The following is a 22566-nucleotide window of genomic DNA, read 5'->3' as shown; positions in this document are numbered from 1 at the left end:
AATGGGTGTGGAAATTGGGACCTTTGTCCATGCTCACTCTGAGTATCTAGCCCCCACCCATGCCAGGGATCTCCCTTGACCTCGTTAGAAGCAGGGGTCCTGGGCTCTGAGCTGACTCATGGCCAGCACTGTAACCTAGTGTTTGAAAAGCCTTGCCTTTTGCCCCTTCCTGTATCTCCGGTGGAAGACCCAAACTCTAGGGAAGGGAGTGAGCCCTGTGGCTCCTTTTTAACAGCTGGTTCTGGAATTTGCCCAGGAAGGAGGCTGGGAGGGAACCTCTCCAGGAGGAGGGGGCCCCCAGGCTGTAATTGAGGCTGGGAGGTGCCCAGTTAAGAGAGGGAGTGACTGGAAGAAACAAGATGACAGAGAGAGGTGGCATGGGTTGGGGTGAAGCAAGGGTAGAGGGTAGAGGGGCAGGCCTTCACATAGGGTGAGAGGTGTCTGACCATCACAAGCTGAGAATGGGGCATTGGTCAAGGAAGCCAGGCACCTGGCCCTGAAATGGTGTCTCGCATCAGCCACATCTTCATCTCCTGCGCCTGGTCTCTACCTCTGGAATGAGTTCTCAGGGTCAAACTCTCTCCCAGGCACTCACTGCTCCTGTCTCTCCCACTTCTCCTTTCGATCCCTTTGTCTTTCTCTCACAGGCTCACCTCCCACTCTGACACTGTATCTGCCTCTTTATACTCTATTTTCTTTCTCTCCCTTCCTCCTCCCTTCTTCCCCTTTCTCTTCTCTGCTCCTTCCCCTGGCCTCTCTTTTTCCCCCTCTTTCTCCTCTCACTGGTTCCCTCTCCTCTCTTTCCTTGCTATCATTCTCTCTGTCTCTATCTTTCCCTCCCTTTCCCCCCCCCCCAACCCCAACAGGAGCCCTTTGTGTCCAGAAGCTCTGCGGGTGGCAGCCGGAATCTACTCCTCCCCACCCCCCAACACACGCCCAGCTTGGCAGGTCTAGCCATGGCTCAGAGACTCTCCCGTCCCATCACCCCAGCATCCACAGTCACAGCCCAGCTATCAGCTTCTGCTATCTCCCAACCCACCACTGGACTCAGTGCAGTTCCAGAGTGGGCTGAGGCCACCACACTCTCTTAACCTACCCAGAGAGACTTTCTACTCCCAGCTGGGCTAGCAAGCTGGTAGAGGGTGGGGGTGGAGAATGGGGACAAGGGGATTAGGGTGGGTGGGAGGGGTGCAGCTGAGTCGGTCACAGGCCAGAAGCCCAGGAGGAACGTGATAAGGATTGGAGCCCCGCCTGCTTCTAGGCCCAATTCAGCTGCCCCCAGCTCCTTGAGGCCCTTATTGTTACCCATACGCCCTTGACCATCCCTTATTCTCTGACCTTCCCTCCTCCCACTTTCTGACTGCCTTAGGTTTTTCCATCTTTCCTCCTCTGAGGCCTTCCCTCCCACTCCTCCTCAGTGCTCCCCTCTCCCCCGGGGCCTGTGAGAAGAGGACTGATTATTCTGCCACCCCCACAGCTGTGTCCCTGTACCTTGGCTGTCCCCATCACTTCAGCCAGGACAGCCCCCACAGTCTACAATGTGCATTGTTCCCACATACCAAGCCAAAGTGGGAACTGGGTTCAAGGAGGGGTATATAATGTGGGGGCTAGGAGAAGGGGAACTGAGGCCCCAGGAGCCCTCCCTGCATCCCCACTCAGCCCACACACGTCTGCTAACCCCCATCTTCCCCACTGCTCAGATGTATGGCCGGTATACCCAGGACCTTGGGGCCTTTGCCAAAGAAGAAGCTGCTCGGATCCGCCTGGGAGGGCCCGATCCTTGGAGGGGTCCGCTTTCCCCTCGGGCTCCCCCAGAGCTCCTGGAATACGGACAGAGTCGTTGTGCCCCGTGCCGCAGTGAGACCTGGGTTGGGGCAGGGGATCTAGATGTGCTGTGCTGAGGGGGACAGAGGCCATTAGAGCTGCCCATTGGACGTTGGGAGGGTCAAGGGTAGGAGCACTTTGGTGCCAGCCTTCCCATTTTTCCCTTCCCTGTTCCCAGTCTGTTCCATACGCTGTCATAAGTTCCTAGTGTCCAGGGTTGGTGAAGACTGGATCTTCCTTGTCCTGCTGGGGCTCCTTATGGCACTGGTCAGCTGGGCCATGGACTATGCCATCGCTGCCTGTCTTCAGGGTGAGGAGGACAAGGGCTGGCGGCGGGAGGGCCGGGAAGCACCAACCTGCTTCCTCCATGCCACACTTGTCCAAGTATCTTGGCTACTTGGCCAGCCTGAGTATCCATCTTCAGACGTAATCACTGACACTCACATAGGCCACAACTTCTTGCCTCCCCTCTCCAACTGACCCTCTCATCTTCAGTGATCTCTGTCCCAGTGAAGACCCTCTAGGGCCCCCTCCCTGCCCCTTGTATAGGATTCTGTATGATATCCTCTGGGACAGCCCGTCATGTCAGTATGTCCCAGCATACTGGGTGTACACATGAGGGTATGCACATCAGGGGTCCAGCAGCACATCCTCTCCCCACAGCTCAACAGTGGATGTCCCGGGGTTTAAACACCAGCCTCTTGCTCCAGTACCTGGCCTGGGTCACCTATCCTGTTGTCCTCATCACTTTCTCAGCTGGATTCACACAGATCCTGGCTCCTCAGGCTGTCGGTACTGTAGGAGAGGAGGGTTGGACAGAGGTGGGACCTCTGAAATGGGCACATCAAATGACTCTCCTGGGACTGTACCTCTCCAGGATCTGGCATTCCCGAGATGAAGACTATCTTGCGGGGTGTGGTGCTAAAGGAATACCTCACCCTCAAGACCTTTGTAGCGAAGGTCATTGGGCTGACCTGTGCCCTAGGCAGCGGGATGCCTCTTGGCAAAGAGGTAACTGCAGGTCGGGGAATAATGGGGAAATGAGGAAGAAGGCAGGTCAGGGTCAGGGTGTGCCCCTTCCCACTCACCATCTGCCCCCACCCCCCAGGGCCCTTTTGTGCATATAGCAAGCATGTGTGCCGCCCTGCTCAGCAAGTTCCTCTCCCTCTTTGGGGGCATCTATGAGGTAAGGGGGACCCTGGGAGAAGGCAGAGGAGAGATGTGGGCTGCTGAGCCCACGCTGACTACCCTTTCTACCACTCTTGCCAGAACGAATCCCGGAACACAGAGATGCTGGCTGCTGCCTGTGCTGTAGGAGTGGGCTGCTGCTTTGCAGCACCTATTGGAGGTAGGCGGTCCGTCCAGCCCCCTAGCCCTGCCATTGGCCTCGCCTACTTTGCCTCTGTCGTCTGGGTCTGAGTCTTGAGGCCAGGCCAAGGCCTCAGGTGGTATTCTTCCTGCCCCCTTGCAGGTGTCTTGTTCAGTATTGAGGTCACTTCCACCTTCTTCGCAGTGCGGAACTACTGGCGGGGCTTCTTTGCTGCCACCTTTAGTGCCTTCATCTTCCGGGTCTTGGCGGTTTGGAACCGTGATGAAGGTGGGGGGCACTTACAGGGTGAGGGGAGCCCCTAAGATGGCTCAGGTGGGGCCCTTGACACTACACCTGCCTCCCTCTGCTACTCTGCATTCCCTCCAGAGACCATCACCGCTCTCTTCAAAACCCGGTTCCGGCTTGACTTTCCTTTTGACCTCCAAGAGCTTCCAGCCTTTGCTGTCATTGGGTGAGGAGCTGAGGGATCTGAGGCATGTTGGAGAGGAGGAGGCAAAAGAGGGAAGACCACCTTTTACCTGCTGCCTCTTTCCTCTCCAGTATTGCCAGTGGCTTCGGGGGCGCACTCTTTGTCTACCTGAACAGGAAGATTGTCCAGGTGATACGGAAGCAGAAAACCATCAACCGCTTCCTTATGAAGAAGTCAGTTGGCTCTGGGCTCCTCTCTAGCCCACTTTGGGTTGTGTGAGCGTGACAGGGGGTTGGGGGTGGAGGCAGTGGCAGGTGTGATGGCATATAGTGACCCAGTTAAAAACAGGCATTCATTTGGGAAAATCAGCCAATGGCGTTTTCCAGGCAGATCAAACACTTTGGCTCTTATGTGGACTCCCTGAAAATTGGCACTTTTGAATTTTTAGTCAGTGGCAGAGGGCATTGTGGATCAAAGACTAAGGCTTCCTTAGGCCCTTGGTCTGGCCCACATAGCAGTGCTTCATGGAGAGCCTTTCGTTTCCTCCAGTGAAGCATGGAGATGGGTGAGTTTGTTGTTTTTTGTTGTTGTTTTTTTTTTAAATCTCTGAGCACAACTCTCTCAGTTGTGACCCTGAGGATTAGGAGTTGGGAGACCTGTTTGGGAAAGGGCAGCCAACTGAACCTGCTCCTTCAGGGAAAGGGCAGCCAACTGAACCTGCTCCCTATGGCACCCAAGTGGTCCCAGCTTTCCCTAACACTGACTTTTATTCTAAGTTACTATAGAGAAACAGAGGCAGAAACTTTTCCTCACTTTCACACAATGCGCCCTTCAGCTGGGGCTCCTGAGCACAGAGGGAGAAGACAGAGCTCAGAGGTGTCCAGGAGAGGGCTGGGGGGATGGACTTTATGCCACTGCCACCGATTTAGGGAGTCAGGAGCCAACAGAAAGTCGTTTGGGCTCATAATAACCCCAGATGGCCATCCCTCTTGGGGCCATCGTATCATGAATAGCAAAGGGGACCTACTCTCAGCACTGTGTGTTTTTATGTAAGAGCCAAGGCTCTGCTGTGACCTCAGCCCTGAGGTATGTGAGGGCACCCAGCCTCTCACCAGTCTGTAGTAAGTGCACCACCCATGCTTGATGCTGTGAAACCTATATCTCTAGACGCCTGCTCTTCCCGGCTCTGGTGACTCTGCTCATCTCCACTCTGACCTTCCCCCCTGGCTTGGGACAGTTCATGGCCGGACAGGTAACCCCAGGCAGAACAGGAACTTGTGCTTTTGCTTGGGATGCATCCCTTCTAAAGCCAACAGCCTTCGCTCTCCTATGCGCCCCTCCCCTCATCTGTCTGTTCCCAGCCTGAGACACTGTTCACCTATAGCTCTCACAGAAAGAGACACTGGTCACCCTGTTTGACAATCGGACGTGGGTCCGCCAGGGCCTGGTGGAGGAGCTAGAGCCGCCTGGAACGTCACAGGCCTGGAGCCCTCCACGTGCCAACGTCTTCCTCACCCTGGTCATCTTCATTCTGATGAAGGTGGGGCTCCTTACAGATGTGAATCTAAAGCTTACAAAGGCTCACTAAGTGCCCGGCATTGTTCTCAGCACTTTCCACATATTAACTTCTTTGAGCCTTACAACAATGCTATGGAAAGGTACTATTAGTACCCCTGTTTTAAAGATGAGAAGTCGAGACACGAAGAGGTTAAGTAATTGGCTCAAGGTCACACAGCTAGTGGCACAATGAGGATTTGAACCCAAGCCATGTGGTTCCCAAGTCCTTCCCTATCCCTTCACCTTTGGAGAACTTTGGGATAGCTGGGACATTTATTACCTGATAAGAAAGGTAGGCTCCTCGGGGTGGAGCTGGGGGCTGCCTAAAGCCAGGCAGCACCTCTAACTTTCAACTGCCTCCTGCCTGCAGTTCTGGATGTCTGCATTGGCCACCACCATCCCAGTGCCTTGTGGGGCCTTCATGCCTGTCTTTGTCATTGGTGAGTCCTCATCTGCCTTTTCTCCCAGCCTGCACCCTTCCCACCTTCTGGCCACGCCCTGCCTGGGAGTGGGTTTTGGTACAGCCCCAGTCCCACCCCCTACCCCTACAGGGCTGTCACCTGCACTGAATGACCCACTGGCCCCTCCCCCCACCCTCTGACCCTCTCTCTTTCTAGTGCCCCCACCCTCCCCCTCCACTACCTGTTTCTCTTCCCAACTCCCTCCCTGAAGGAGCAGCATTTGGGCGTCTGGTGGGTGAAAGCATGGCCGCCTGGTTCCCAGATGGGATTCACACGGACAGCAGCACCTACCGGATTGTGCCTGGGGGCTATGCAGTAGTGGGTGAGTGCTCCGGGTCCCTATCTGTCCTGGAAAACCCCTGGTGGGGCCGCAGGGTCCGGGGCTCTGGTGCCCCCTGCTGGCAGAAACTAGGCTTTACCACGACGCAGAAGCCCAATCCCAGAACTGTATAGGGTGGCCCTGAGGGCCCCCACAGGATTGTCCGCGGGTGGGGAGGGTTGTCTGGGGCCTGGGCACCCTGAGGAGACTAAAGGTGGCTATCCTCAGGGGCGGCTGCGCTGGCAGGAGCAGTGACACACACAGTGTCCACAGCTGTAATCGTGTTCGAGCTCACAGGACAGATCGCCCACATCCTGCCCGTCATGATCGCTGTCATCCTGGCCAACGCTGTTGCCCAGAGCCTACAGCCCTCCCTCTATGACAGCATCATCCGAATCAAGAAACTGCCTTATCTGCCTGAGCTGGGCTGGGGCCGCCACCAGTACGGAGGGCCGGAGGGCCGGGTGACAAGGGGGATGTGGATGAAGGGTAGAAGGCATCCTAGGACCCCCCTCACACCCTCTTCCAGCAAGGTCCTTGGCCAGTGAAGCTGGAAGACCAGCCACCTTGCTCTTCCTGGCCAGAGCAGCCCTTGTCCACACCCTGGGGGAGCTGTGGCTGGCCTCACCTGATCTGAACAAAGGCGGGGAGTACTCCTTGCCCCTTAGCTCTTATCCCCCTGGGCTCTGGGGTCGTGTTATGGCCCTGTGATAGAAGTGCTCTGGGCAACTCTCCCCATAGTGACCACAAGTCAAGTGCCTCTCTGCCCCCAGGCAGTACCGGGTGCGAGTAGAAGACATCATGGTTCGAGATGTTCCCCATGTGGCCCTCAGCTGCACCTTCCGAGACCTGCGGTTGGCACTACACAGGACCAAGGGCCGCATGTTGGCCCTAGTAGAGTCCCCTGGTGAGACCAGGATGGGGCCCAGGTGCTATGGATGTGTTCCAGGGTCATTACTCAGGAAAGGGGAGGGAACAAGAGCTCAAGACCAGTCTCCTTGGTCCCAAAGGGCATGGCCAGCATTTGCCAGTCAGGAGCTTTCCCTCTGGTGTGTGGCCTGTGTCCAATTCCCCAGTCCTGAGTGTGAGAAGAGGCCAGGGGAGGGGGAGAAGGGCCTTACCCTCGGCTCCTGAGTCCTTCCACATGCTCTGTCCAGAATCCATGATCCTCCTGGGCTCCATTGAGCGCTCACAGGTGGTAGCACTGCTGGGGGCCCAGCTGAGCCCAGCCCGCAGGCGGCAGCACATGCAGGCGTGTCGAGCAGCCCAGATCACTCCACCACCCGATCAGGAGAGTCCCCCCAGCCCTGAGACCTCAGTCCGCTTCCAGGTGAGGGGAAAGCCCCACAGCCACACAGACTTCCTCCTAAATGTCATTGTGTAGACTGATCAGGAAGGCAACCTAGGGTTAGTCTGGGGCCACCGCCTCACCAGCCCCTTCCTGCTTGTGCAGGTGAACGCAGAGGACTCGGGCTTCCCTGCAGCCCAGGGGGATACTCACAAGCCCCTGAAGCCTGCTCTCAAGAGAGGGCCCAGCAACTCCATGAGCCTTGGGGAGAGTCCCCCAGGTGAGCCCAGCTCCCACTAGCGCCTCCCTTCATCCTCCAACAGAGCCAGAGCCCAGCCCCTGAGACCACACAAGGGTCCTGCATACCTTTTGGCTGGGGCTCATCCCAGCTAAGAGGCTGCCTGGATGGGCCAGGGGTGGAACAAGGACGCCTCTCCCCTTGCCCTCCATTCTTCTCCAAAGATGAAAATGCCTGGGGGCCTTTTGTCTGGAAACACAGGGAATGTGGAACAGGCTGGCATTGCCCTCAGGAGCCTCTTCTGTGGCAGTCCACCCCCCAAGGCTGCTTCAGAGGTGAGTGGCTAGAGCCTCTCCATCTAGCTTCTTTCTAGCTCTCTCTCTCTCTCTGATGCTGTGATCACCTCTCCATTAGCCTTGCAGTGCCTGTCTCCATTCTCCCTGCCCTTCTGCCCTTCTAGATGTCAGCTCTGTCCCTGTAGTGTACCCTTCCTCCCAGGCTCCACTACTCCTTTCACCTTCCTCCTCCTTATAACATCAATTCCTCTTCTCTCCTGTTCGGCTCGAACAAAATTGGAGAAGTCAGAATCATGTGACAAACGCAAGCTGAAGCGGGTCCGAATCTCCCTGGCAGTAAGTGCCCACTTTCTTCTGCAGCTCAGGAGCACTAGACAGGGCAGGCCAAGTCTAGGTGGTAAACTTCCCCCAGTGTGTGGGGGGCACACCCCCTTTCCCCAGCCCCAGCTGCCAGCTTCCCTTCCTCTCTTCCAGAGTGACTCAGACCTGGAAAATGAGATGACCCCTGAGGAGGTAAGGTGTGACTGGACTCTGGACCCTGTTTCTTTCAGGGTGTGTTCAGTCATCATCTTGGCTGCTGTTCCCATGGGAGGGACCATGGGGTAGGAAAAAGGTGCAAACCTCTGAGGCATAGGGGCGGCAGTTGGGGAGCACTCCCAAGGCCAGCTCTCGGGGAGGTAAGAGCCACTATTGGCACCTTCTTCCTAACCCTCCTAGTCTCGTACCCTCAGATTCTGGAGTGGGAGGAGCAGCAACTAGATGAACCTGTCAACTTCAGTGACTGCAAAATAGACCCTGCCCCCTTCCAGCTGGTGGAGAGGACTTCTTTGCACAAGGTAGGGCCAGCAACCAGGGACTGGCCTGGGATTTCAGGAGCACGGGGTGAGGATCTAGGTCCTCCCACAAGTTTGGACTCAAGCCAGTGAGGGAAAAGGGGACAGTAGAGAGTGGGCTCTGTGCTGAGATGTTTTTCAAACACATTAGTTCAAACGATGAGAGACCAAAAGCCAGGTCCCCTTAGCCTCCTCCTGCCTGTGGTGGGGTCAGGCATTATTTTTCCTCTTCTCAGCCCTGCCCCCAGGGAACTCTGGACCAAAGCAGCAAACAAAGACAGGGCTCAAGCTGGGTGGAAGCCAGAAGGCCAGGCCAGGGTCAGAGCTAGGCAGGAGGCTGCCAGCGCCCAACAAGGCTGATACGCCCATGCTGAACAAAATGGGTGAGAAACAGGCAGGATAAGAAAATCTAATAAACAAGCTAACAAACATCCAAGTAGGGGTGGGGACACTGCAGAGAAGAGATAAACAAAGATGAGAAACGCCCGGCAGGGGGCTTGGAATGTCAGACCCCAGAAAGACTGACTTAATGTAGGTCAAAGGAAAACTGGTAAGGACATAGGAAGGAAGATAGCTCAGCAGAAGGGCAAAATGGCCTACAGAAATGGGGAGAAAACCTGAGTGCAGACAGATTGGTTTTGGGTGAGGCTGACACTAGAGGAGGGCAGGGGCTCTCTGTGGAGGACTGCCTCCCCATAATGGGACTGTGGCATCACTGGCTGGGTACCTGCAGGCTTCTAAGTAAAGGCAGGTGATTGCAGGCACACCCAGCAGGCTGCTAGGGCAGAAAGCAAGGGGTGTTTTAGCTAAATTGTTAGATTTAATGTACAAACCTCTGAGGCATAGGGGCGGCAGTTAGGGAGCACTCCCAAGGTCTGTAGCTTGAACTGCTAGCTTAAACGCAAGTTGTGCCTAAGAGCCAGCCCAGTGAGAGCAAGCAGGGGCCTGGGAGGAAGGACAGGGGACAAAAAAAGAAACCAAGGGAAAAAAAGCAAAAAGTTAATAAAGGAACTTATAAGCCTTTGGGTAAAAGACCTCAGATCAAAGTGAGTGGGGAACGGCAGTTCAGTTGCAAGGAAAAAAGGAAAGAGACCTGAGAATAATATATTTGGCTTTTATTTAAAGCCTTTCCTCCTAAGATCTCTAAAGCTTTTCCATCATCTTACTTAGTCCTCAAACATTGCATAAAGATGATGATAATAACGCTGACATTTTTGTAGTGCTTGCCGTGTGCCAGGCACTGGGCTAAGCTCTTCACGTTTAATTTAATCCTCACAACCGCACTATTAGATATTGCGACATTCCAGTTTTTATAAATGAGGACATTGAGATTCAGCAAGGTTAAGCAAGTTGACCAAGGTCACACAACTAATAAGTAGCAGAACCAGGCCTAGAATCCAAGATGGTCTGACCCAGAAGCCTGTGGATTTAACCGGTTTAATACATGGGGAAACTGAGGCAGCGAGGAGGTCACTTGCCTGAGTCAGTATAGCAGAGTCAGGCGCAGGGCCCAGATGTCCTGGCCTCAGTCCCAGGATTCTTTCACTGGGCCATGCTGTCCCTCCCCCTGTCAATTCACTGTTCCCAAGCTCAAGAAATGCAGGCTCTCCAACGAGCTCCCTGGTGTCTAACTAAATTAAAATGAAAAAGAACAAAGTAGTTGTTTGTTACAAACTTAAAAATCAGAGGAAAAGAAGAAGCCTTTGAGGAACCGACGAACAAAAGTACAAAGAACTAGAAGCGATAAGAACATAAAAGATTAGAATTCAAAATGTCCTTGTAGGCCTGAGGAGTCAATAAGTAGTAGCCCAATTAAGTTCAGGAGGGGAACATTCAGAGGAGAGAGAGAATACACTGGAGACTATTTAGGAACCTGTGCAACTGGAGATCACTGTACCAGCTAAGTACCTCATTCATTCAGAGGCCACCGACAGAGAAACAGTGGGTGGAGGTAGGGGAAGCTAGAGTGGCAGCATTAGGCCAGACTGGCTGAACCCAAATCCTCACTCTGCCATGTGTTAGCTAGCTGTGTACCCTTATGAGATTTCTTAGCTTCTGTGTGCTTCACTTTCCTCATCTGTAAAATGGGGATCGTAGTACCTACATCATAGGGTTTTCTGAGGATTAAAGGAGTCGATACATGTGAAGCACTTAAAACAGTACCTGAATCATAGTAAGTATTCAATATATGTTAGGAATTACTACTGCTGCTGCCGCTAGTTATACTGATGGGCAAACAATCGGGGACTTTAAAAGATGGTGTAATGAGGGAAAGGCTGAAGTATGGAAGACGTCGATGTTTTCATAAAAGGATGAGTGATATGTGAGGCTGGAAGCTAGGGTGCCTGGTATAATCTGAGGCCGGAAAGACAGGTGAGCTTGGAAAAGGCCTTAGGAGCCATTCTGGGGAGTCCAGGCTCTAACTCAAGTTGGAGAAAGCTGAAAGGGTGGAAGAGCCCAATTGGAAGGGAGATGGAAAGCAGAACCCCTTAGGATGTCACAGCCCTGTCCTGGTGAGAATGATGAGAAAGTTGGGGAGAATGACCAGGATATTCAGAAAGTAGATCAGTGAGGCTTGGTGACCGCCCAGGGCAAGTAGTTTACAAACGTAAAAGGCGTGTACCCTGCCAGCTCACTCTGATTAGGATTATGGAGAATAGAAAATCCAGGGGAATGATTTAATAAGATCCTTGGGAGAAGATGAGAGGGATTATTAAACAGTAAGACAAGGCCAAGGGATTATTAAAACAGGAAATCTTATAATAAAGATGTTTCCCTCCAAAGTCAGATGAGAAAATTAAAGATAACTTGTAGCACGTAGGATTCAAGTTAGATATGAGGAGGAACTTGCTAACCACAGGACAGTTTTGACATAGGTATTAAAGAAGCACAGAAAAGCTTATGCTAAAACTGAACTTCTAGCTCCTTTTGTAAGTACTGTCATGCCTTAGAAGGAGAAAGTTAGGAAAGTTATGGAAGTCCTTTCCTAAGGAATTCAGCAACTGTGTAAGAAAAAAATTTTAAGTGTTAAAACAAGTACAGTGACTTCTGAGTAACTAGTACTTAAGAAGCTGGGAATATTAATGTCCATTTTGATTCAAACATTAAGCCAGGAGGCTTACAAGTAAACTCAAAACAGTGTGATAAATGATAGGCCAAAAATTCCAGGAACTGCTGAGTCAGTAATGTTTTTCAGGACATCTGGCGCAAGAAAATCCATTTAGAGTACAAGGGGAGCTGGCTGACAATTTCTGAACCCTTGGTGATTACATTTGAAAGCTTGGGGGAGGGCCCAAAGTAAGAAAAACATAGGCAGGAAGGGGGAGTTGTCCTCTGGACTGCAAACTACATCTCAACAGGACCTGGGATGCTTCCATCCCTGGAAAAGGCAAACTGCATGAGCGACAGAGTGCTGCAGGCCCATGTTAGGGGGCTGGAGCCAAGGGGAAGGGATTACCTTAACTGGCCAGCCAGCTGAAGGCAAACGGGGAAGCATGTGTCAGCCCCTAAGGTAGGGTGAGATTCAAGGCCAGTTTCCCTAAAGGGGCATGCGGACCCTCCCTCCTAGATATATCCAGGACGAGAATGCATGAAGAAAAGTAGCCTGGGGCTACTTCTTACTGATCCGAGCAAGTCATTTCACCACTGAAATGACTGTCCTATAGAATAGGTATCATACTTCTCTAGACAGTGCTAAAATTAAACACTAATATAAGAAAAACCGAGCCAGGTGCCCAATCATTAGATGTCATATTTGAACAGTTGTTCTCTCCTCCATCCTCCTTTCTAACATGGGACACAGAATCCTTCCTTTGTCCATTTCTTCATCAGCATAAGCAACATAAAGATTCCCACTATAAAGTTTCTGAGGACTGGTTGTACATTCTTTTTATTCTTTCCCTCTGGTGGTCCTGCCCCCACCATCTGTGATAACCCTTCCATTCCCCCATTCCCAACACCTTATCCTCATGCATAAAGTCCAATGTATTTTCTCACCACCCTTCAGACTCACACCATCTTCTCACTGCTGGGAGTGGACCATGCTTATGTCACCAGTATTGGCAGACTCATTGGAATAGTCACCCTGAAGGAGGTGAGATGACAGTGGCCATCAAAGCCACTTCAACTTCCAAAAAGGCATGGAGACTTACGTGCAGCTCGTTTGGGGGAAGTGCTGGGGAGGAGTCTGAGCAGGGGCTCCGAGTCCACACATCTGACCCTCTCACCTTTCCAGCTCCGGAAGGCTATCGAGGGCTCTATCACAGCACAGGGTGTGAAAGTCCGGCCACCCCTCGCCAGCTTCCGTGACAGTGCCACCAGCAGCAGTGACACAGAAACCACTGAGGTGCACGCACTCTGGGGTCCCCGTTCCCGCCACAGCCTCCCCCGGGAAGGCAGCCCTTCTGACAGCGACGACAAGTGCCAGTGAACCCCTCAGCGGGTGGCCTGGGATGGTGGTGGCCTTAGCTGTCAGCCCAGATCCTGCAGCTCTCCTGTTCTTTCTGCCTTGGGAAAGTAGGCAGCTGTACCGGAAGGCTGGAGCCCCAGCCTCCCTTCCAGACTGGGGGTACCAGCTTTTCATGGTTTCTTCTGCCTGGAATCTGACCCAGTGCCCACCTGCAACAAGTGTCCCAAGGGCAGGAAGACCAGCACTGCCCTGGCAGGATGAGGGTGGGGTCGCTTAACCCCTGCCACCCCTTTGTGGGAGAAAGGGGGAGAACTGAGATGGGTTTATACTGGAACCTCCAATGACCAGATGTATATAGAGATTTACAAAGATTTTTATATTAATTTAATAAAACAAATTCTTAAATAGAACAAAATAAACACCTACTGAGCCACTTATATATAGAATGCCTGTGCCCATCAGCTCTTGTTCTTACCTTGGGCTCTCTTACCTGCGAACCCTACAAGGCCCGAAAGCTGCAGCCCCCCACCCCCCAGCCGGACAACTCCAGAGGGTCTGGAATGCAGGATCTGCAGTGGCCCCCACTGCTTGTTCATCAACACCATGGCTGGGAGAGAGGCCCCCAGTTCTGTAGCCTTGGCCTCTCCTTCAGCCAAGAAAGGCACTACTCTCTTTTCCTCCCCAAGGAGAGACACTCCCTCATGACTGTCACCACTTGGCACAATTCCTACCCTGCTCAGGCATCAGCTACAACTACCTGGCCACCAGTGTGGCCCCCTGGTGGCCCTCTCTGGAAGAACATTGAAGTCACTGGCTCCGTAGCAACCACAGCTGTCCCCTTCTTCCAATTCCACCCTAAAGAACTCCGTGAATGCAGCGGCCTGATGGCCTGGGAGCCGCCAGGCCCGTGCCCACACATACTACACGGGGCTGGGAAAGGACCCAGACCCCTTCAGGGCAGCCAGGAAAAGGATGGAGGGTACATACTTTCATCATTCCAATGCCTCCGAGAAGATCCAGCTGAAAGAACATACAAAACCCCTCTTTCTTTAGGAAAAAGAAGGTGGTTTAGAGATGATGAAGAAGAGGTGAAGCACAGCACGAGCCCAGCTGGGAGAAGGGGCCCTGAGGGACAGCTCAATCCTTAGGCTCCCTGGGTGGGGGTGATCTATCAAGCACTGCATGTGGACTTGGAGGTGAGGAGAGAAGCAGAGAGGAGAGAGGCAGGGGGAGGCCGGGCTTCCTCCTGCTCTATCCCACACAGCCCAGTCACAACCGTCCCCTCAGGGGTTCACGTCATCTGAGGAGGAAATATGTATGTGGCGTTTTTTGATTTAAGAACATGAACATCACTGTCTGCCACAGCTGTAGCCATGCCCCAGGGGCCCCGGGCAACCCCCGGCAAACCCCAGGAGTGGGGGCAGGACATGCGCCCCCAGCCTGGCCCCTGCCTCCTCTCCAGACACTTTCATGCAAAACACACAATGAGGAGTGAGTGCTCCCAGGAGCCCTCTAGGCTTTGGAGCTCTGCTGGAAGCCCCATGCCCACACTTGGGCACAGAGGCTCTGCCCCCAGCAGCAGCCAGGGGACACATGCCACCACCAGGCATAAATTGGGTTACTGTTCCTCCGGCTCCACTTCATCCTCGTCTAAGGACACCACCCCAGAAGAAGCCACGTCAGAGGCTTGCCGCTGCTGTTGCCAACTGCCCACCAGTGGTAGGCAGAGCGACTGGCTGTCCTCGCAGGGAGCTGGCTCCTCCTCAGCGGGGGAAAGGCAGGACTCCGTGAGAGGTGAGTTGTAGAGTGAGTCCTGGGCCTCCAGTGGGCCCAGGCTGCGGAAGGCACTTTCCCGGCTGGGGGGCAGTTTGGCAAGGAGCAGCTCTTCGCCCAGCAGCTGAGAGGCCAGGCGGGCTGGGGAGCCCAGCAACCCATCCTCTAGGCTGCAAAGACTAGAGCACAGGGTCTCTGGGGACACGGTCTGCGAGCAGTCGCTCTCAGGCTCCACAGAGCCCTGGCGCATAGACCGAGAAAATCGGTGGCCAGTGAAGAGGTCTTGGAGGTGGGGTCCCAGGGGCAGCTGCCCAGCCATGTCTGTTGGGGGAGAGAAAAGATATCCCTGCTAGCCCCAGCTCAACTGACCAACCTGGAAGCCAAATTTTCTCCACTCTACCCTCAGCACAGTTTCTGGGGATGGTGGGCAGGAGCTGGAGAACTTTGGGCAAGTCACTTAACCTCTTGGTGCCTCAATTTCCTTTGTGATGAATTGGAGATTCTAATATACCTTATCTTTGGGGGTTGTTGAGAGAACAAGAGTCTGGCATACAGTAAGAAAGCAATAAATGCAGTGATACCATACACGATCATGCAGATTGTTCACTGCACAAGGGGAGCCTGTCCAGGCAGTGAGAGCTGAAATTCAGCCCACACTCTGCTCACCAAGCAGCACGCCCTGGCATGGCCCTGCGCCCACCAGAGAGAGGGGTGCCTTTCTCTAATTTGCACAAAGATTCCACATGGGCTAGTAGTGACCTTGGATAAATGTTAATTATCATTATACCAGGGATCAAAGCAGGACTGGAACTCAATCAAACAAAAATGCGGTGATTCGGGTCTGTCTTGGTCTCAGTCATCCAAATCACTCCCCTTTGGAGCACAGCAACAGTCTCTAATCTGCTCTAATGTACTGCCCACCTTGGAGAACTTATTAGCTGGAGGGGTAGAGGCAGGTGAAGGCAATCTTCAAAGGCAAAGAGGTGGGTGGGGGGATAGTGGCCTGGGAGGCTTGAGCCCAGAAGCTACAGAGAAAGTCAGCCATGTGGCCCAGAGACTGGCAGAATAAAGAAGGGCTGTGCACAGCTACACAGCCCCACAGAGTCCCCTCTGCAAGCACTGGCCCAGAGAAAGGCCCACCAGCAGGTCTCAGCTAGAAAGTGAGGATCCTACTGAGCTGGAGCCAGCAGCCCTATGGGCGGTCCAGCAAGCCTTCCTGTTTGCCTGGGGCCACAGCCCAATGAGATGCTGTGTTGCTGCACTGTACCTCATCTGTGCTGCCACATCAGGACTGAGGCTGCCTCAAGAGGGCTTTCAGAGGTAAGGCACAGCAGACTCTCCCAGAGACGTAGTAGTACATAAAGTGTTGGTGAGGTCTCTGAGTTTTTTGTTTGAGGACTGCAAGACACAACTTCACAGACAGACTGAGAAGGCTCAGGACCTATGGGAAAAGAACTACTCCACTTCCACTTGCTGACTGCCCACCCAAGAGCACGAACAGCCCTCCTGGTCCTGGAATGTCCAGGACTGCCTGGACAGAGTCCGTCCCTCTCCTCTCCCCTTCTGAAGGCTGAGCTCTGAATCACAGGACCTATCAGGCAGTTCCACCCCAGCTGGCAGCACTAGCATGGGATGTCCCTCACCTGAGTCAGTTCCCCCAGCAAAGTCCTCATCATAGGATTCATCGGTGGAGTCCTCGCCATCCACTGAAGACCATGCCCGGAGCTTGGCTTCTGCAATGGCAAATTGCTCAGCCACTCCTATTGGGGAGGACATGGAATCCATTAGCAGAGAAGGTGGGCTAAGATTAAGGCTCAGCTTAGAGACAGGAGAGGGACGACTCAGGGCTGTGGAAAGACTCCAATCCCCACATCAGGCCTGAGTAGATGAGAAAGAGCATCCCTATGAAAAATGCATGGCCGAACCCCTTTCTGTTACTCACCTGCTGCAAAGCGAGCCTCTTGTTCACCCTCGCTGAGATCTGAATAGGAAGAAAAGGCTGATTCCAGGGCAGCAGGCGAGTCACTTGGCTTGCTCCAGCCCTTCCACTCAATGAGGTGAGCCACTCGGCCCTGAGCCATGGCGGTGGGCTTGGTCACGTGGTCCTTCACCACCTGGGAAATACCTGGAGGTGGGGCAGAATCAGGAAGCCTGGTAAGAGCATGGACCAGGGAGCATTTGAGAGGGAAGTGGAAAGGTGGTGGTAGTTAAGATCCACAGGTGCCTTGGGTGGAGGAGGGGGCTGGGATTCACCTGAAAAAGGGAGATCCCAGAAAGAGCTCACAGGATAAAGTACCTAAGGACGTGTGCAAAAGGGAGGGCCAAATGGCCAGAGGCCTGGGAAGGGGTGCATACCATGCAGGGAGGATCTGGCCAACGCAGCGATCTCCTGAATAGTTAGGGCTCTCCGGGACTTGGGCAGCATCGCGACTGTGTCTCCAACATTCACCTTGGGTGACAGCATCAGAAGGTAAGTGCTCCTCTGACAGCAGTGTCCTCCCATACCCCCACCCAAGGCATCAAGGAAAAATGGGAGCTGGGAAGAGATACCAGGGCAGCATGTGTCCCAATGGCTGCTGGGATATATAAGAAGACAAGAAGAAAGTACCAACAAACTATGTCCTCCCGGGGAGCAACAGAGACTCGGGCAGAGGCCCAAAGGAGCAGAACTGTAGCTAACCCTCCACCTTCCCAACTCCCAGAAGGGAAGGAGGCAGGTCAGGAAGTAAAGAACCATGGAGTAGGGTCTTTGAAAAAAGAGAAGGGAGAAGGATACAGTATCCAGGTCCCCTCCTTTTTGCTCCTCTCCACCCTTCAGTCTTCAGACCCACATTCTAGCTGTTTCTAGAGCCTACCAGGGCCACACACTCAGCAGAACCAAAACCAAACCCAACATCTTCTCCAACATATCTGGCCCTGCTTCCAGACTTCCTTACTTTGCACCACTCCACCATTCACCCATTCAACCTAGCCCCAAACCTCAGCATTACCATCGACTCTCTCCCCTAAGTTTTACTTATCTGCTTTAAAGACCTAATGATTCCACCTCCAGACTGCCTCTAATACAACCCTTACCCGTCCTACTCCCACTGCCACTGGTCTTCCTCAAGTCCTCAAACCCCTTGCCCGGATTAGCACAAGTGGTGGTCTCCCAAGCTCCTTCAACTCTGTGCTATTTTCTCAGCCTAGTAAGTTGTGTAAGTGTTCTTCTCGCCCCTTTTTGTGTCTGGCTGGCTCTTTCTCATCTTTTGGTCTTGGTTAAAATATCACTCCCTCAGAGGAGCCTTCCTGACCACCCTACTGTCCACCCTCCCTCTGTAGTCTGTAAAAAGTCAGCATCCTCTATCAATGTACCCCATGTATGTAATTATGGTCTATTTTGTGTGTTTCATTATGGGTCTCCCTCATTGTTCTTTAGCTCTTGGAGGAATCCAGTCTCCTTTGGTCACTGCTGCACCTCAGTGTTTAGCACAGTGCCTGGTAGAGAGCAATCTCTTAAAATAGACAGGCTGAATGAACAAGGCAAGGTATAAATGTAAACAATTTTCCTGGAGTGCAACTAGACACAACAGGTTCCTATTTAAAAATCTCTTCCGGACTCCTCCTCTACTGTTCAATGAAGTGCAAGCTCACAGTCAGGCACTGAAGGAACCCACTCTGTGAGGCCCCTGCCTCCTTCCAGGCCTGCTTGAAATCCACCACTGATCTCCTCTCCCCAGTAAAACTCCACTTCTCCACCTTCCCTGTCAGCAAGCTGCCCTCCTGCCTCCAAGCAAAGAAACCCAGCTTTCCCCTTGGGCTAAGAATGCCATCCTTGCCCAACAAAATGCTCCCTAACATTTAAGGCCTGACTCCAGTGCTACCTCCTGTTATGTTTCCAGTCCAGTTAACTCTGTCTTCTTCAACCCCACCCCCACCCCAGCATTGCCCTTGCATCTCTCCTGAGGGATCTCCAGATGGCAGGGCCTGAGTCTTGATTCACCTGGGTTCCTACCTCTACCCTGCATCTCACTCACTGCTCCCTAGCAAGCGCTGGCAAACGTTTCTCTCAAGAAATGAAGTAGGAAGCACACGCCCCCTCCCAGGCATTGCCTAGCTCTCCTCTATCATGTTCCACGCCCAAGAGGGGTTCCACCGGCCCCTTGATGTCAGGACCACCCTCTGTCCCTCCCCTTCGGTACCTGGCTGACAGGGCCCCCAGGGTGGCGCCGGTAGCCTCTGGCCAGGCCTGGAGGGAGGAGCACCTGCTGGGTGTTTCCTGGCTCGCTCTCCCTCCCTCCCTTCACTCCCCCCAGCCGCCATCCGTGCCAGCGCTCCGCGCAGCTGCGGCCCAGGCCCAGAGAAAAGGTGTATGTCTCCCTGGCAACCCATCACCATGCAACAGGGTCTCCCAGGATACGGCCCGGGATGCGCTGACGTCAGCGCGGAAGGCGTTAGCAGCCCGCCTGCAACTGGCACCGCGCCAAGAGGAGCAGACCCGCGCGGGGGCGGCCTTACTGCCGGCCGGATAGCGCGCCTCCGCTCACAGGCAAAGGGAGCCAGAAACAAGCTGGCGAGGCGGGGGTGGAGAATACAGATCTCTTTCATGTGGATGCTGCCCCCCTTCCCCCTACCAGCACCAGGGGCCCAGCACCTCTGGCAAGTCCTGGCTGTCCACGGAGGAAGGGCGAGAGGACCGGCTCCAGCCTCGGAGGGTCCGAGCAGATCCCAAGGAAGACAGAGAGAGGCCCCGAGGAAGTTCAATCCACTCCACAGCCCACGCGGGGTCCGAGGCCACTGAGGGGTGGGGGAAAGGCTGTTCAGCTGCGCTCCCAACTTGTGCCAAGATCCCCTTTTTCATCCGGTGTTGCCCTATCATTCCTCCTCACCCCCTTCCCCATCTCCCAGAATATCAGCAACCACCTGGTGCTCTCCACACTCTAAAAGCCCCTATCCCACAGCCCTGAGCTTTGGGTCCCTGGGGTCCTCTGAATATATTTTGCCATCAACACCTTAGGGATGAAACCTAAACTTTGATAAATTCTGAATCTTTTCTGGTTTCTCAGCCTGCCCATTTCTCTAGGAAAACACACCTCATTCTTCCCCTGCCAACACCATCCCCCTCCCGAACACTGCCCCCTCCCCAACACTACCTTGGACCCTTTTAGGCTTTCTGCCTTCCTTCTCTTGGTTCTTTCCTCTTGCCAGCCTCAGCTGGTATGCAGCTCTTTACTCTTGTTTTCTGTAAACCCATGATTTTCTTCTGACTTCCACCCCAGTCCTCTAGGGCTTTTTTCCTGATGACCAGTCTAGCCCCAGCCTGGTTCTTCCTGCTTCAGCTCTAAGCCAGAGTAATTTTCCTCTTGCCACCTGAGCACCCTACTCCTCAGCTTCCCATCACCTCCCAGATCACATCTACGGGCCCTGGTCTCACCTCTGCGACTTGTTTGACAAGTCCATCGTCCTCCAGGCCCTTCACGCTGCCACAGAAACATTTTACCCAGCACAGAAATCATAGGCATGCTGGCTTTGTTGATGCAGAGAACCAAAAGCCCAGAACTGCTCCAGGCTCAGCTCCCAGTTCTATTCCTATTTTGGTTCCGGATGCTGAGCCAGTCCCCTCCCCACTTGGAACCTGTGCCTAGTCACATAAGGAGAACACTCCTGCCTCATGGCTTTGAGGAGGTGGGAGTGCCAGGGGCCCAGCCAAGCTCTGTGGAGCTCAGAGAGCTGAGGCCCATCCCCTAGACAGCGCCAACAGGCAATGTGTATCACAACTGACCTTTAGCTGGAGCAGCCGTCTCTGTCCCTGAGCCTCAGCCAGCTGGTGGTCCCCAGAAATGCTACCAACCAGAAGGAAGACACAAGGTTACAGGCCATCCTTGGCCCCCAGCTGGTACCTAATCAGGGCTCTTGAGGCCAGTCCTGAGGTCAGCCAAACTCTCCCCTGACTACAGGAGGGAATGACTTCCTATACTCCAAGCTTTAGCAGGGCCAGAGGGATCAGAGCAGCCTGCTGCTTCTCAGCTTCAAAAGCCATGAGGACTTTTCTGGACTACTTGTAGTTAGGACTACAAGTCCCAGAATCCCTCATGGGAACCCAAGGAAAATACAAATCTCAGCTAGCGTCTTAGCTACAAAGAACCTCAAATATCAACCACACTAAGACCTGTGTGACCGACTGACCACCTGCCCTGAAAGCTCAGGACCCATTCCAAATCCAGCCCTCAATGTCACAAGTTCCTGCCTGGCTTTAGGCTTGGAAAACTCCATGACACTGGAATAAAGTAGCTGGCCAACCTCAGACTCATAGGACTAAGGCCAGGGCCCAGCATGCACCATCCATGGGAACCAAGGCCCAAGCAAGGGTCAGCAGTCGTGGAAAGGAAGCCCTGATGGACTCCCTCTGGGCTCCTGTTTCCCTCCACAGGGTAGGGTGATTTTTTGTTGCTGTTGGAAGTAGGGTAAGGGAACTAAGTGTTGTAAGAGGTGAGAGGTGATCAGGTGCTCACAGGTGCCCCAAGTGGGGCCTCAGTCCTCTTCATCAACAAGCTGACTGAAGTGCAGAGTAAGGTTTAATGAAAAACTCTCCGGTAGGTTCTTGGCCAGCGTTTGCAGGCTGAAGAGGGTTGGGACACAGCTGGGAGAGGCAGGTTCTCAGCATAAAGCTACTCCCAGGACAGCGAGAGAAGAGGTGTAGGTAGAGGAGGTGAGTGTACGTGGGAGGACAAGGCCAGTCGCCATGAGCTGCAGAGGGTTTAGCCCTTCCCCAGGCCATGAGCCTCCTGCCACCCTCGGTGGTGGGAATCCAGGCAGAAATATACGAGTCTACCCTGCAGAGCCCAGGAGCAGGAAGGCCATGGGAGCGAATCCAAGTCGGTTTAGCCCCTTCCCCGCTCGGGCCCGCTCCCTCCTCTTGCCTGGCCCGCCTCCCTTATGCAGGCTCCTCCCTCTCCCGACACCGGCCCCCTCCTCAAGGCCCCCACCACCCGCAGCCCGCGCACCAGGCAGCCGCAGCCCCGACGCCCCAACCCATGCCCTGCCTCCGCCTCTTACCCTGACCCGCCGGGCAACGAGAGCCGATACAGCCCATGGCCGGGCACCCAAGCACGTTAGCCCGCGCCCGGGACTTGGGCCATCGGCTTGCAGAAGGTCGGGCAGCAGCAGCCACCGGGGAGGGGAGAACCTTGAAAAGGGGAGGGGGTGAGTCGCGCATCCGCCGCCGTTCCCGGGAGAGGGAACCGGCCCGGTGACGTCACTGCGGGGGCGTGGCCATTCGCGTCACCACACAAAGCAGGCGGGGCCGAGGGGACGTCATGGCCACGCAGGGGCGGCCCAGGGCGGAGTACGGAGATTGTCCTCCGCTCCCAGGCCCAACTGCGGAGCGGCCCCTTAAGGTGGCTGGGACGGGGAAGAAGTGGAGGCGACGACAACGGATAGGCAGGCACTCACTGGGCCCAGACTGCCAGTCGCACTGCATGGGGACATAAGACCGCATCCAGTCCCCTCGTTTTCTTGAAACCATAAAGGTCTTTGCCTGCTATAAACAGCCTGAAACCCAGGATCTTCTCCACGCAGAGGTCTGGATCACATTCTGATAGAGGGGAAACCAGCCAACTGTATTCTATTTAGTACCCCACAGCAATGTCTCCTCCCTTCATCAGCAGGGCATCCCACCACATTCACCTCCAGAGCCCAACCCTCCAGGAAAGTGACACCCCAGCCCCCACAATTATGGACAGGGAAAAGGTAAGAGGGGTGCCAGGAACAGTGCTATAGTGCCAGCTCTGGAAAAGCTGCCCACAGATCTGTACCTTCTCCAGAAGGAGCAGGCCATAAAGCAGAGAGGCA

At 54.1% G+C, this 22566-nt stretch overlaps 2 protein-coding genes across 7 annotated transcripts in view; one reads left to right on the top strand and one right to left on the bottom strand.

Moving 5' to 3' along the window:
- The window catches only part of CLCN2 (chloride voltage-gated channel 2), a 14191-nt gene extending 789 nt beyond the window's left edge, over window positions 1-13402 (top strand). The window contains exons 2-24 of one of the 3 annotated variants that reach the window (XM_015599908.2): window positions 1701-1857; window positions 2003-2134; window positions 2488-2616; window positions 2702-2835; window positions 2933-3010; window positions 3094-3172; window positions 3296-3421; window positions 3521-3605; window positions 3695-3796; window positions 4731-4815; window positions 4948-5103; window positions 5491-5560; window positions 5793-5903; window positions 6129-6342; window positions 6674-6807; window positions 7058-7230; window positions 7354-7468; window positions 7688-7761; window positions 8008-8058; window positions 8197-8235; window positions 8454-8558; window positions 12562-12648; window positions 12790-13402. In XM_015599908.2, the coding sequence (XP_015455394.1) occupies window positions 1701-1857; window positions 2003-2134; window positions 2488-2616; window positions 2702-2835; window positions 2933-3010; window positions 3094-3172; window positions 3296-3421; window positions 3521-3605; window positions 3695-3796; window positions 4731-4815; window positions 4948-5103; window positions 5491-5560; window positions 5793-5903; window positions 6129-6342; window positions 6674-6807; window positions 7058-7230; window positions 7354-7468; window positions 7688-7761; window positions 8008-8058; window positions 8197-8235; window positions 8454-8558; window positions 12562-12648; window positions 12790-12984 (2631 nt within the window). In that variant the 3' untranslated portion in view covers window positions 12985-13402. Of the gene's footprint in view, window positions 1-1700; window positions 1858-2002; window positions 2135-2487; window positions 2617-2701; window positions 2836-2932; window positions 3011-3093; window positions 3173-3295; window positions 3422-3520; window positions 3606-3694; window positions 3797-4730; window positions 4816-4947; window positions 5104-5490; window positions 5561-5792; window positions 5904-6128; window positions 6343-6673; window positions 6808-7057; window positions 7231-7353; window positions 7469-7687; window positions 7762-8004; window positions 8059-8196; window positions 8236-8453; window positions 8559-12561; window positions 12649-12789 lie in introns of all 3 variants that reach the window. The other 2 variants (XM_006925787.3, XM_015599909.2) reach the window with 2 other exon arrangements.
- FAM131A (family with sequence similarity 131 member A) lies at window positions 13319-22438 on the bottom strand. Of its 4 annotated transcripts, XM_015599911.2 has the most exons (7): window positions 21772-21897; window positions 20498-20558; window positions 19370-19512; window positions 17092-17185; window positions 16679-16861; window positions 16380-16496; window positions 13319-15057 (listed from the first exon to the last, which is right to left on the bottom strand). In XM_015599911.2, exons 4-7 carry the CDS (start codon window positions 17159-17161, stop codon window positions 14582-14584), a joined length of 846 nt encoding a protein of 281 aa, XP_015455397.1. In that variant the 5' UTR covers window positions 17162-17185; window positions 19370-19512; window positions 20498-20558; window positions 21772-21897; the 3' UTR covers window positions 13319-14581. The 4 variants fall into 4 exon arrangements, with proteins under 4 accessions (XP_015455397.1, XP_024898133.1, XP_024898134.1 ...); XM_025042365.1 differs by lacking the exon at window positions 20498-20558 and having other exon boundaries at window positions 21772-22438; XM_025042366.1 differs by lacking the exon at window positions 21772-21897 and having other exon boundaries at window positions 20498-21712.
- Window positions 22439-22566: the final 128 nt, after the last annotated feature.

The sequence above is a fragment of the Pteropus alecto genome, unplaced genomic scaffold, assembly GCF_000325575.1.
Source record: "Pteropus alecto unplaced genomic scaffold, ASM32557v1 scaffold88, whole genome shotgun sequence".
NCBI lineage: Eukaryota > Metazoa > Chordata > Mammalia > Chiroptera > Pteropodidae > Pteropus > Pteropus alecto.
The sequence above is the reverse complement of the archived record's forward strand: the minus strand, read 5'-3'. Positions and strand labels throughout refer to the sequence as shown.